The 15,000-nt window shown below is 41.2% G+C and overlaps 1 protein-coding gene across 1 annotated transcript; it reads left to right on the top strand.

Annotated features, from left to right (window-relative positions):
- The first annotated feature begins 1,078 nt into the window (after positions 1-1,078).
- Positions 1,079-3,242, top strand: LOC125240086. Its single transcript, XM_048147932.1, has 4 exons — positions 1,079-1,203; positions 1,339-1,450; positions 1,543-1,647; positions 3,192-3,242. Exons 1-4 carry the CDS (start codon positions 1,079-1,081, stop codon positions 3,240-3,242), a joined length of 393 nt encoding a protein of 130 aa, XP_048003889.1.
- The last annotated feature ends 11,758 nt before the right edge of the window (positions 3,243-15,000 follow it).

Here is a 15,000-nt window from a genome sequence, read left to right as displayed (position 1 = left end):
TAATGCACTAATCACTTTTAATCAGTCTTTAGTGGTTTACTAGACCCAAAAATTAAGATTTTACGCTCTTCTTGGACGAACGTTACTCCACTGCGAGCCTGAGATCGTCCTCTTGTAGGCGCTCCTCGACGACGTCCAGAAGCTGCACGGCAAAATATCGGGTTCTGCCGTGGTTAGGCTTTGAAATTAGTTCTGACAGAGAAATATCGATATAGGAACTAGAGGAATCATACCGGGATCTTGTTTGTACAAAATTTTTTCTATGAGTTTTATGTCGCAAAAGTCTGTTTCTTCATCTTCAGTTTCTATTTCTGATTCCCTAAGAGCGAATTATGTTTCTCTGTCATTTAATCCTACAAAAATAAAAGCAATATGTGTCAGTTTTTGCAACCATCACAAACATTATTATTAAATTATGTATTTGTATAAACCCGAGGTACTACTCATAGGACTTAACATTTTTACATCCCGTATTTCGTAAAATATAAGCAAAATCAAAGAAATTATTACTTAACTCCGTAAAATAACTAATAAAAAAGAAGATAATTTAAAAATTAGTAAAAAATTACTCAAGATTACATGAATAAAATTGGATTTACTAACCTCTCCTTCACGGAATACCCATGTCGCCGTCTGTAACTTGTCAGTTTGACACTTTGTTTTTATTTTTCAAGCTTATGAGTGTGTTCACATTCAAACTCAAATACCCCTCTAGAAAATCGTATACGTCAGTTTAGATTGGCACGAAATTTTAAATCAAAATTATAGCTTTTATAATAAGTCCTACTGGTAGGACCGTGGTACGCTATGACTATACAGTCGTTGAAGAAGCTGGGTCTGAATGACCAACTTAATTATTACTATAGGAAGGACCTTGGGCCTTAGGAGGCTAAAATGTGTGATTTGTGCAACAAAGTTGATTTCGTAATTATTTCTTAGTCAATGGATCATATTTTAATACAAAAGACTGAAGTTACAGTAAGGGTTAGTTTAATCTCATGCTAATACTTGTGTCGTGACCTTTGTTCTCATGCGCTGCTCGTGAGGCTCGCGGCCATCGTGTGAGCGAGACGGTGCTATGTTCATGTATAGCGGTATCCTGCTCGCACTCCGGAGCGGCTTGCGTGCGTCCAATCTGAAGATCGCTGACGTCGTCTCCGTGCTTGCTACTCAACATCATCGTCATCGTCAACTTGCTGTCAGGTTAGTTATAAATATCCCGATTTGATCACTGTTGTAAAGTAACCTTGTTTACATACAAAACCAGTGATTTAGTTAATGTTCTATAAACATTCGATTTCTACTATATATAAATAGTGTTTGTTATCGTTGTTACAGGTCCAATTCCTGCCGGTGGCGCCCTCACTCGTGTCCGTGGATTCTTCTAATAGCACCAAAGTGCTCATCAGACCTCGCTTTAATACAGCATAATATCTGGATGGCGGCCAAGGTAGCTGGCAGAAAATTTATATGATGTTCATAATTTTTGAGAGTCTTCAACTATAAAATGTATTGTGTTTATATTAGATCTTTTTGTTATAGCAACATTCCTTGACGGTGGCGCCCTCGCTCGCTTGTGCGGGCTCGCGTGGAAGCTGCTCGCTCCTGCCCCTCACTCTGCGGCGGCACATGGATGTCGCGGTCAAGGTAATAAGTAAACACATATATATGTAACTGTTGTCAACATAAAGAACTGACCTCTCCTTTCACGACTGTGGCGCCGCCCTGGTGGTTCTGAGCCATACTGCTTATTTAGTCATTGGTAGGTGCCAAATGGTATATAAATATGTAATGAGCATGGAGATGTCCCGTCTACTCGTAGTTTTGTTCCATTTAAGTTTGTCTGCCCGTCCGTCTGTCTATTCGAGTACTCGTAGGTTTATTCTATTTAAGTTTGTCTGTTCGTCCGACCGTCTGTCTACTCGTAGGTTTATTCCATTTAAGTTTGTTTTTTTGTTTACTTTTCTATTTAAGTTTGTCTGTCCGTCCGTCCGTTTGTCTATTCGTGTACTTGTAGGTTTATTCCATTTAAGTTTGCCTGTCCGTCCGTCTGTCTGTTTATTCGTCTACTCATAGGTTTATTCTATATAAGTTTGTCTATCCGTCTGTCCATCTGTCTACTCGTAGATTTATTTCAATTTAAGTTTGTCTGTCCGTCCGTCTGTCTACTCGTAGGTTTATTCCATTTAAGTTTGTCTGTCCGTCCGTCTGTCTATTCGTGTATTCGTAGGTTTATTCTATATAAGTTAGCCTGTCCGTCCGTCCGTCCGTCTGTCTATTCGTAGATTTATTCTAATTAAGTTTGTCTGTACGTCCGTCCGTCTGTCTGTCTACTCGTAGTTTTATTCCATTTAAGTTTGTTTTTTGTTTACTTTTCTATTTAAGTTTGTCTGTCCGTCCGTCCGTCCGTCTGTCTATTCGTGTACTTGTAGGTTTATTCCATTTAAGTTTGCGTGTCCGTCCGTCTGTCTGTTTATTCGTCTACTCATAGGTTTATTCTATATAAGTTTGTCTATCCGTCTGTCCGTCTGTCTACTCGTAGATTTATTTCAATTTAAGTTTGTCTGTCCGTCCGTCTGTCTACTCGTAGGTTTATTCCATTTAAGTTTGTCTGTCCGTCCGTCTGTCTATTCGTGTATTCGTAGGTTTATTCTATATAAGTTTGCCTGTCCGTCCGTCCGTCCGTCTGTCTATTCGTAGATTTATTCTATTTAAGTTTGTCTGTCCGTCCGTCCGTCTGTCTGTCTACTCGTAGGTTTATTCCATTTAAGTTTGTCTGTCCGTCCGTCTGTCTATTCGTGTATTCGTAGGTTTATTCTATATGAGTTTGTCTATCAGTCCGTCCGTCCGTCCGTCTGTCTGTCTGTCTATTCGTGTACTCGTAGGTTTATTGTATTTACGTTTGTCCGTTCTTCCGTCCGTCTGTTTATTCGTCTACTCATAGGTTTATTCTATATAAGTTTGTCTATCCGTCCGTCCGTCTGTCTACTTGTAGGTTTATTCCATTTTAGTGATGTTAAGTGGTTTCAAAATACTACAAATTTTTTTTTAGGCTTGTCCTTTTAGTGCAAAGACGAATAAAGAACGGGTTGCCACGACACGAAGCTAAGGACGTCGGTTCGAATCCGGCCTACACCACTTCGGAGGGCTTCATTCATTACTTATAAATTATCACTTATATTTTATTTTAGTGTATGTGTACTGTGAAGGTGCCGTGTGGTGCCGGCATCAGAATAGAATAACACCACCCCATCTCATCCCGGGGTGTCGTACAAGGCGACTAAAGGAACACTGACGGCGGCAGACATGCGCACGAGCAAGGCCGTATCCTTCGCGGGGTCCTTGTTCACGGGAACTGTGCACGCCGCCACCACAAAAAATACCTGACACATGAACAGAACAGTTGACCTCTATTAGCTAAAGAAGCCGGTTCGAATCCGGCCAATAACTTATCATTTGAAAAAATTACATTCCTCGTTGTATTGTAAAAAGGATGTTGTTTCTCTGAATACTTATACTTGTGCCGTGTTCTTGGTTCCATTCGCTGCTCGAGAGACTCCCGGTCAACACGCCTTCACTCCGCAGAGGAGTCAAATGAAGAGATGACAGCTCACACACATAAATCCTGGCAGGCAAATGATAAAACATCAGGCCGTCCCTATCGAACTTACAAATAGTGCGATAGGGACGGCCGATGTTTTATCATTTATCGCGCGACCCTGCCGGCCTGAAGCTCTGGAACTTGTAAGCTGCCCAGAAAGTCGCCCACAACATATTGGCATAAAGAGCCCAAGTGGAAAAAGGTAATACTTTATTTTATTTACTCTTCATTATACTGTGATTTTATTTAGATATTTTCATAGGCTTTTTCCAATTTGATTTGAATGCCAATAGTATATTATCGCATCATATTGACCCAGCGTAAGATTTCTCTCATTAAAATCTAACGAAACACTATTTTGATGCTGTTTTCCTGCCGCATATTTTATGAAAATAGAATCAAACAGTACAAATACGCTTTTTTGCACACCTCAACACAATAGAATAATTTAGATTAGATATACTTTAACTGAAGCAGAGGTAAATACCAGGCGGTTTTATCGTTAAAAAGCTTTAACACCAAAGAGTTGTTGACTGCTTTCACCGCACCGCGTCTTGCGCTACTCACCGGTGGGATGAAGAACTCTACGGACTGCGGGCTCCTGATATAATACAAGTGTCCTCAGGGCAAACACAACTGCCCTTTTCAGGGCAACAGTAAACTGTTCTTCTCAGAGCAACATAAGACTGTTCTTTTCAGAACGGATGTTTCTGTTTCATGACGACTATTGAAAGTGTTCTTTTCAGAATACTCCCTGTTTCAATGACAGACATAATCGATCTATGTATCTTTTTAGCGATAACACCGTTTATTACCTCTATCTGTTGTTTTTTTTTTTTATACAAGTATTTTAATATGTGTTCATGTGTGCAGAGTTTTGTTGTATCCCCGTAAATATTTACTTAGTAAATGGAATATTTTTTAATACAGAAGTCGGATTAAGTTATTATTAGGTCAGTTTAATCTCATACTAATACTTGTGTTGTGTTCTGGTTCTCATGTGCTGCTCGTGAGGCCCACGGCGGCCATCGTGTGAGCGAGACGACGCTATACTCTGATAAGAGGCGTCCCGCTCGCGCCCCGGAGCGGCGTGCGTGCGTCCAATGTGAAGATCTTGCTGTCAGGTTAGTTTTATTCCCGATATATGGACTGTTGTAAAGTAGCCTTTGCCAAATGCTAAAACAGTGATAGTATACCAACTATAATTATATAGTTAAAGCTGTTGTATTATGAACATTGTTTGTTATCGTTGTTGCAGGAGCTGTCCAGGACGGTGGCGCCCTCACTCGTGTCCGCGGGCTCTTGTGCGAACTGCTGCCCGGACCTCACCTTACTATTATTATTATTATTATTATTTATTTGATACACTAGCAGCTCTTCGAGCTGATGCGTGTATATCACTGCACTTGTGTTTATTTTGCACTCTTCAAAGTTCTAATATAATTGTCCAGTCTATTTTTGAAACAGTTCACTGACGGCGCGCTAATAACAGTTTCTGGTAGAGAGTTCCACATATTGACTATGCGATTCGGCAGGAAGTGTTTCTTAGGGTTGCTAGCACATGGAGGTTTGATAAGCTTTTTAGAATGCCCTCTTAGTTTTGAGTTCTGGCTTAGTATATATAGGTCTTTCATATTATTCACATTGTAGTGTCCAGACAAGATTTTGTAAGTCTCAATGAGATCACCACGCTTTCTTCTATCCTCCAATGATGTAAGACCTAATTCCTGAAGCCGTTCGTTGTATGGCTTATCTTTCAGTGAAGCGACCATTTTAGTAGCTCTTCTCTGGACTTTTTCTAATAGTGTAATATCCTTTTTGAAGTAGGGGGACCATACCTGAAAAGCGTATTCAAGCAAAGGACGTAGGTATGTCTTGTAAATCCCAACAAAAAGATCCTTAGTGATCACATGGAATGCCTTTCGAATCATATACAGCATAGAATTTGCTTTCTTCGTTATATTGGTGATATGCGTGCCCCATTTCAGGTCATGCGAAACAGTGATGCCCAGGTCTCTTTGACTGGTAACAGCTTGCAGGGGAACAGAATCAATGTTGTAACCTAGTTTCGGGTTGGTTTTCCCAATGTGAAGAACTGTGCATTTGTCAGGATTTAGCGATATGAGCCAGTCTTTAGTCCACTGGACTATGCGGTCTAAGTCACTTTGGATAATGTTATTAGTTATAAGTGGATTACCCATAACTTTGGTATCGTCAGCAAATATTGATAGTTCTGATTGCACTACACTCTTTAGGTCTGTTATAAATATGCCGAACAGAATTGGTCCGAGCACTGAGCCCTGCGGGACACCACTATAGACATTGTGAGCACTAGATAAAGTTTCTCCTACTCTTACTTTAAATATCCTGTGAGATAAAAAGTCCGATATCCATTCAAGGAGTTGACCACGAATCCCAAAGTGCTCCAATTTAGCAATAAGCCTTCTAATAGGTACACGGTCGAATGCCTTCTCGTAGTCTAAGTATATAACGTCCGTAGGCTGACGATTGTCCCAGTCACGTGTCCACTTATCAAGGCATAGAAGAAGATTCGTTACGGTAGATCTCTTGGGTACGAAGCCATGCTGCTCATCGATTATTACATTCTCCTTATTGATAAAATTCCTCAACTCAGTGACTATAATTTTCTCCATGGTTTTGCAGACTATGCTTGTGAGGCTGATAGGACGGTAGTTAGCAGCAACAAACTTATCACCTTTCTTGTAAATAGGAGTTACATGGGCTTCCTTCCAGTCTCGCGGTAGTTTTCCATTCTTGAGGGATAAATTCATTATAAGAGTCAGCTCATCAACAAGCACGCTCCTGCACTTTTTAAGAAAAATTGAGGGCAAACTATCTGGGCCCATTGATGTAGAGTCACTGAATGTTACTAACGCTTTTGCCACATTCTCAGGCGTGAAGCATACTGACTCTATTGAATTCTCCACTCGCGGCAGCTGAACGTCTGGAATGCTGATGTGTGGTGGTTCACAAACAAAAGATCTCTCAAACTTACTATGGCATATCTGTGACATCCAGCATCCCGCAACTTGGAGCGTCTTCGAGGGATCGCGCCCCACTACACGACACAAAAGTAGAGATCTGTCCTGAGCCCTACTCCACATCAACACGGAAGCAAGCCTCCGATCGCCTTCACTGCCGACCCGCTCAAACGCTATCACCGGGCTAGGGGTAGCGGTAGCGCCGGCAACCACCGGAAGCACAGCCATCCCCCAAAAGATGGCAGAAGACCGCCCCAAGAAGATGGGGCGCGACCCGATGCAGCCCCCACAGCGCCCAGGAAGGGGCCACTCACACCCCAGCAGGGGCGTCGAGGAAGATACTTACCTACCTATTTTTCAATCTCGTCATCATGCTGTCAGGTTGGTATTATTCCTTAGTTAAGCACTGTTGTAAAGTAGACTTGTCCTCACGCTAAACCAGTGATTTACCAACTATAGTCAAACTTGTAGTACGAACATTTGGTGCCTATTATCTATAATGTTATCGTTGTTCCAGGAGCTCTCCTGCCAACTGCTGCTCGGACCTCGCCTTACTATGGCATATCTATCTGTGACGTCCAGCACTCCGCTGACAGACAGGAGTCAGAATGAGAGACAGCTCACATAGAAAAAGCAAAAGCCCTGGAACTTGTCAGCTGCCTAGGAAGAAAGTCGCCCACAACGTATTGGCAATAAGTGGAGCCCGCCCAAAAAAAGGTAAATATTTAATGGGATTTATGAAATTTGATGTGTATGCCTATAGGATGTTACTGATCAGATTAACCCAATGAAAGACTTCTTTCATTAGAACCCAACAAAATAATACTTGGATGCGGTTTTCCTGGCGCATACATGTATCAAACCTGATTCAAACCTCTTTTTTGCACACCTCAACACATAATAATTTAGATTAGATATATTTTAACTGAAGCGGAGATAATCAACAGGCGGTCTTATCATTAGAATGCTTTTGTTGTTGTTGGCTGCCTTCACCTCGCTGCTCGCTGGTGGGATCAAGAACTACGGACTGCGGGCTCCTCATATAAAACTGCTCTTCTCAGAGCAACAGAAAACTGTTCTTTTCAGAACAACTGTCACTGTTTCATGACGACTGTTAACACAGTTCTTTTCAGAACATCCTGTTTCTATGTTCAGACACTGATCAATCGATGGCTCTTTTTTAACGATAATACCGTTTGTTACCTCTATATTTGTTATTTTTTTTAATGTGTAATGTGTGCAATAGACTTGTGTTGTACCTTCATAAGTATTTCTTAGTCAATGTAACGTATTTTAATACAAAAGACGAAGTTACTATTAGATAAGGATAAGTTTAATCTCATGCTAATACTTGTGTCGTGTCCTTTGTTCTCATGCGCTGCTCGTGAGGCTCGCGGCCATCGTGTGAGCGAGACGGCGCTATGCTCGTGTATAGCGGTGTCCCGCTTGCACTCCGGAGCGGCGTGCGTGCGTCCAATCTGAAGATCGCTAACGTCGTCTGCGTGCTTGCTACTCGTCAACACCATCCGTAGCTTGCTGTCTTTTCAGAACATTTCCTGTTTCTACGTTCAGACACAGATCAAAAGATGGCTCTTTTTAACGATAATACTGTTTTTGTCACCTCTATATTTGTTTTTTTTTTAATGTGTAATGTGTGCAATAGAGTTGTGTTGTACCTTCGTAAGTATTTTTCAAACAATGGAACATATTTTAATTCAAAAGACAGAAGTTACTATTACTTACTATTAGGTAAGGGTAGTTTAATCTCATGCTAATACTTGTGTCGTGTTCTTTGTTCGCATGTGCTCGTGAGGCTCGCGGCCATCGTGTGAGCGAGACGGCGCTATGCTTGTGTATAGCGGTGTCCCGCTTGCGCTCCGGAGCGGTTTGCGTGTGTGTCCAATCTGAAGATCGCTGACGTCGTCAGCGTGCTTGCTACTCGTCAACACCATCGGTAGCTTGCTGTCACTTGCTTTATTCCCGATTTGATCGCTGTTGTAAAGTAACCTTGTTCACATACAAAACCTGTGATTTACCAACTATAGTTACAGCTGTTGTGTGAACATCGGTGCCTATTAAATATAAATATTGTACGTTATCGTTGTTACAGGTCCAATTCCTGCCGGTGGCGCCCTCACTTGTGTCCGTGGATTCTTCTAATAGCACAAAAGTGCTTATCAGACCTCGCTTTACTGCAGCATCCCTGGAAGGCGGCCAAGGTAGCTGGCAGAAAATTTATATGATGTACATAATTTTTGAGAGTCTTCAACTATAAAATGTGTTGTGTTTATATTAGATCTTTTTGTTATAGCAACATTCCTTGACGGTGGCGCCCTCGCTCGCTTGTGCGGGCTCGCGTGGAAGCTGCTCGCTCCTGCCCCTCACTCTGCTGCGGCACATGGATGTCGCGGTCAAGGTAATAAGAAAACACATATATATGTAACCGTTGTCAACATAAAGAACTGACCTCTTCTTTCATGCCTGTGGCGCCGCCCTGGTGGGTCTGAGCCATACTGCTTAGTATGTGCATCTTTAGTAATTGGTAGGTGCCAAATAGTACATATCGTCACTACTTTAAAAAAACCTTGTATCTTTGTCTGTCAATGAAAAGAAAATTGTAGTAAGTATGTGTGGAATGCATATAGACATACTGCGTTTTAACTTTGAGGAACAGCGTGAGATACGAGATAAGTGACGATATGTAATGAGTATGGAGATGACCCGTCTACTCGTAGTTTTGTTCCATTTAAGTTTGTCTGTTTATTCGTTTACTTCGTAGGTTTATTCCATTAAAGTTTGTCCGTCCGTCTGTCTATTCGTGTACTCGTAGGTTTATTCTATATATGTTTGTCCATCCGTCCGTCCATCTGTCTACTAGTAGTTTTGTTCCATTTAAATTTGTCTGTCCGTCCGTCTGTCTATTCGTGTACTCGTAGGTTTATTCTATTTATTTCATTTATTTGCCATAAATTGTATGTTTACATAAGATGGTACATGTACATGTTTAATAAGTTTCAATACAATTTTACCAGATTAAGTTTGTCTGTTCTTCCGTCTGTCTGTTTATTCGTCTACTCATAGGTTTATTTTATATAAGTTTGTCTATCCGTCCGTCCGTCTGTCTATTCGTGTACTCGTAGGTTTATTCTATATGTCGGAGACAGACCGGATATTGGCACGGATAGTCAATTATAGCGCAGCGCGCGAAGAGTTGCAGCTGGACAGCTGACGTCACAACCAACCAGTTGTCCACCCAACCAGTTGTTGTCCCCACTTCGTGCGCTAGGACGGAGCCGGGATACCTGAGACCCGACACTCTCTGGCGGACCACGCTAGAGACAAGAAGTCTTAGAGCCTCCTCGGAACTGTCCACGCTATAATTGTTCTAAACCAAGTTGTTTACCTATCAGTTATTGTAAAATTTAAAGTGTGTAAAATAAATCGTTGATTATTATCATCTTCGTCTCAATCCTCGATGACCCAGCAACGCCCCGATGTCTGAAAATGGTGCCAATCCTGACCTGTCCCCGACATCAGAAGGTGGGATCACATCGAGGCAAAGAGACGCAAAATAATTGCACCGGAACGGAAGTGCCGCCATATTGGCAATTTCTCGAAGCGCAAAATCAACAAATGCGCGCCCTTATCGAGACACTGAAAAGTTCGTCAATATCAACCTACAATTCTACGGGTGACCTTTCCGGACTTGGAACCCGACAAACAAGAAACCAACGCCATGACATGGTGTGCTACCGCCGACGTGTGTATGGCCAACGCACCATTGGAGGGCGACCAGCTTGTCGTCGCCATCCGCAAGTTGCAGTGACTATGAAGCGATCAAGGAAAATGTTGTTTATGAGTGATAAGAATGGAAACGGTCATACTCGTTTTCATAACCGTGAAAAAAAAAAGAGGAAGTACCCGCTAAAAAATGTGTCAACGTGTTTAAAGGAGCAGCGTCTACGTTCGCAAATTGTTTACACAGTATAGCAATAATAACTCTTGTTACAAACTTCACGCCGCGCAGTGCGTCGAAAAACTACCCTCGCACGCAGCGAGTACCTACATGCAAAACTGGGAAATATTGAGTTGGACAGTTGCGGTCGCGTGTGCGCGCTGTGTTGACGTGTGTGTGAAATGACGTCAGTGCCGAGGACATTTCGTTACTGAAGTGTTTATGGGGGTATGGAGAACAGTTCTAAAAATCTGGAAATAACATTCTTCAGAATTCCTAGATATCCAGAAAAATGCCGACCGCGTCGTCCCTGCCGGAGATTTACTACTGAGTCGTCCTTACACTGTGTCGTTTACCCTAAGGTGGGAGCAGTTCCAGGAGCTGATTAAAATGCGAGCTAATTCCTAACCTAGAAACGTGGTAGTAAGGTCACGTGTCTAACCTTGAAAGCAGGTGAGTGATGCATTCCATTATGTTATTTGGTGAATTGTGGATTCCTATTTGTGGAAATTTTGAGAGTACACTTGGTGAGAATGAAAACAATCATCTCTCTCAATCTCAATGAATCTCTTATTGAAAACGTAGTGATTATAAAATTCCAAAAATTGTAATTATTGTTTGTGTTAATGAAAGAGCTTTTTATTCTGATTTTGTTAGTTTCCAAGATCAGTATTCTATAATGTTTCGTAGTTTATAAAATTTGAAGTGATTGCCAGTATTAGAGTATTACCCCTAAATTTGTGATTTATCTCAAATTGTTCATTGAGTGAAAACAGAAGCTACGCATATGAAATTTTATGTTGCAGTGTGCTACAGTCAAGTCTACACAACGTGAGGTATCTAAAGTCGCGTGTACCATCACGCGAGTACCACAGACAATGCTCAGCACTGCATTTCTTGATCTGAAGGATGAAATGTGATCTGGAGAATGGAAAAAAAGGGACAGGTTTCGTTCCAATTGTTTATTATTGAATTTTATTCAGTGTCATGGTTAAGCAATCTAAGAAAAGCCAAAGGTCTAAGTAAAAATTTAAAGACAAATACTTAGAAACACGGTCATGTCCCTACTTGTTGTTTTCATTTCAAGTTTTTAATTTAGTATCAGAGAAAGTTCATAAAATAATAATTGTTAAATCTCATATCTAAGACAATGCCAGTCGTTGTTTATTTGTGAATTTGTTTCCCTTTGAGTTTTTACTTCGGTAAACAATGAAACTGATACCGTGCAAATTATTATTTCAGTAATGGCCAGCTATGAAACGACGTCGCGTCGTGATTTCATCTGATGCTGCAGCAGCGATAGCAGTGGCAACTGAAGCCTTGAGCTTTCGTGCGTGAATTGGTCATCGTGAAGTCTACGAATAAGAACACACCTTTGGACTCTGATACTTTATCTGGTGAGCAGTTCTCATTTTATTGGGATATTGTTGCGATGTTTGTTCTGTTTAGATTGTGATTTCTAAACAGAATGAAACTCATCTGTTGCTAATGCTAAAGTAAATTCATTTTTTTGGTAAACATTAGTTTGCAATCGAAGAATGAAACTCGTTGTTTTCATGGTTAACGTAATTTTTATTTTGTACCATATTGCTATGTGTTGCTTTGGCTCAGACTGCGTACACCATTACAATCATTCGTAAACGTAATAGGAGTAAAATTCGGATCTATTTTTCCGTTTCTGTGCGGCCACGTGTGGGTGGCGTGCGTTTGGTTTGGTGGTGTAATCGGTCGATGTTGGATGCCGTATGGAGGTAGTCCATATTCATGTGATGAACACCGGGTAGAGGTGGTTCATATGTCGCCGTGTGTCAGCTGTATGACGTGTGTCAAGTTGCCGAATGGATGCAACTCACCTGAGCACTGTAACTCATTACCTTGATTCTGATTTAGTGACATTTTGATCAGTGAGATCAACACGTTGAGTTTCATTCTACTATTGTTGACTTATTTTGGTACCTACATACAATTTTGAAAAGGTTTTTTTGTCCTTAACTAAAATGATAGGACAAAATATAAAACTGGTAAAGTTGACTTTTTGGTCATGTTTTTAGTTAGTTTCATAATAAAGAAAAAGTGAAAGGCTTTTTTTGATCTTACAATTTTAATTGCGGATTAGAGTCGTTGTTTTGCGAACCGTGAATTTTAGGTAGTTCTGTGACAGCAAACAAATAGGTTAACATTTAATGGGCTCACGATAGATTGAGGAAAATGCCAGATAGCCACGTACCATTTGATGATAGCGAGTGTAATATTGAGAATGAGGATCTCAGTTCGGCTGGTCGGACCGTACCAGAGGCTTCACCGTAGTCGTAGCCCGTTAGAAGTCGGTATCTGCCGTGTGCAGTCCGTGGGTGCGCGATGCGCGGGGAGCTCTGGCGGAGGTCGGGTCTTGCAGAGACCGTAGAGTCACAGGGTTGACTCGGCGATCCCGTGGGGATGCGCGTAGTGTGTGGTTATGGTATAACCAATAGGCCACGAATGAGATACTTGTTTGGATTTTATGAAATTAAATGTGTTGAAGATTTTATTGTGAAAAAAGACAACATTTGGTACTCGGTTGTTTTGGCATTGCGTATAGTGTGTAAATAATGCTATCCATTTTATCAAATTTAATATTTTGAAGATTTTATTGGGAAGAATAAATAACTAAATTGGAACTTGGTTGTTTTGGCATTGCGTATAGTGTGTAATAAATGCTATCCATTTCTTGAAATTTAAAGTTTTGAAGATTTTATTGTGAAGAATAACTAAATTGGCACTTGCTAATTAAACAACCGTTTTGGCACTACGTAATAGTGTTTACAATCTTAAAGTTTTTAACGTTGATCATTTTACTTTGAATTACCGAGTTTCTTTGAGATTTCGTCAGGAGTGACCGAACGGTGTACTTTGCGTGTCTATTATTGTTGCAGAGTAAAACACACGAGGACGTGTGTAAGCGCAGGAAGGCCGTGTCGGAGACAGACCGGATATTGGCACGGATAGTCAATTATAGCGCAGCGCGCGAAGAGTTGCAGCTGGACAGCTGACGTCACAACCAACCAGTTGTCCACCCAACCAGTTGTTGTCCCCACTTCGTGCGCTAGGACGGAGCCGGGATACCTGAGACCCGACACTCTCTGGCGGACCACGCTAGAGACAAGAAGTCTTAGAGCCTCCTCGGAACTGTCCACGCTATAATTGTTCTAAACCAAGTTGTTTACCTATCAGTTATTGTAAAATTTAAAGTGTGTAAAATAAATCGTTGATTATTATCATCTTCGTCTCAATCCTCGATGACCCAGCAACGCCCCGATGTCTGAAAATGGTGCCAATCCTGACCTGTCCCCGACATATATAAGTTTGTCTATCCGTCCGTCCGTCTGTCTACTCGTAGATTTATTCCATTTAAGTTTGTCTGTCCGTCCGTCCGTCTGTTTATTCGTCTACTTAAGTAAGGATTCCTAGGATAATATTAGCAGTGATATTAAGTTGTTTCAAAATACTACAAACTTTTTTAGGCTTGTCTTTTTAGTGCAGACAAGACTTAAAAACGGCTAGCCACAACACGATTGCTAAGAATGTTTCATGACAACTATTGAAAGTGTTATTTTCAGAATACTCCCTGTTTCAATGACAGACATAATCGATCTATGTATCTTAGCGATAACACCGTTTATTACCTCTATCTATTGTTTGTTTTTATACAAGTATTTTAATTTGTGTTCATGTGTGCAATAGAGTTTTATTGTACTTCCGTAAATATTTACTTAGTAAATGGAATATTTTTTAATACAGAAGTCGGATTAAGTTATTATTAGGTCAGTTTAATCTCATACTAATACTTGTGTCGTGTTCTTGTGTTCATGTGCTGCTCGTGAGGCCCACGGCGGCCATCGTGTGAGCGAGACGGCGCTATACTCAACCCGCTTGCGCCCCGCAGCGGCGTGCGTGCGTCCAATGTCAGATCGCTGACGTCGCTGTGTGTGTCGCAGGTTAGTATTCTCGATTTAAGCACTGTTGTAAAGTAGTCTTTACCACATGCTAAACCAGTGATTTACCAAGTATAGTTTAAGTTGTTGTATGAACACAGACCAACCCCTATAGACATCTATTACAAGACGACTCGCGGTCGCCAGCCTTCCTAGTATTTGCACTGATATAAGCGCGAGCGCTCGCCGTGCCCGATCAGTATCGACCAAGTAACAGACCCGAAAGCAGCGCGTGTTTTTCGCACAAAAAAATTGGAAAAGGGTATTTTGATGCCTTAAAGATGTCCACCTGTAGTGTGAAATGGTGTGGAAAGGTAACAAGAAGCTCAAATTTAAAAACAGACGGCATTACATTCCACAAATAAGTCATATTTATAATTTATTCAGAGCCGGCATAGGTCAACTTACATTGGCCACTTACGCGTCAGTAGAGGGACAGTCATACTTCTGTCCCTTTTCATCTGGCGCGAC

This window comes from Leguminivora glycinivorella, chromosome 26 (assembly GCF_023078275.1).
Source record: "Leguminivora glycinivorella isolate SPB_JAAS2020 chromosome 26, LegGlyc_1.1, whole genome shotgun sequence".
NCBI lineage: Eukaryota > Metazoa > Arthropoda > Insecta > Lepidoptera > Tortricidae > Leguminivora > Leguminivora glycinivorella.
Note: the sequence above shows the minus strand (reverse complement) of the source record. Positions and strands in the feature narration are given on the sequence as shown.

Excerpts from the sequence above, each read along its gene's own strand:
- LOC125240086 (XM_048147932.1), top strand. The coding sequence starts at position 1,079 with ATGTTCATGTATAGCGGTATCCTGCTCGCACTCCGGAGCGGCTTGCGT. Across the intron at positions 1,204-1,338 it reads CATCGTCAACTTGCTGTCAG|GTCCAATTCCTGCCGGTGGC; the intron begins GTTAGTTATAAA and ends TCGTTGTTACAG. Across the intron at positions 1,648-3,191 it reads ACATGGATGTCGCGGTCAAG|TGTATGTGTACTGTGAAGGT; the intron begins GTAATAAGTAAA and ends ATTTTATTTTAG.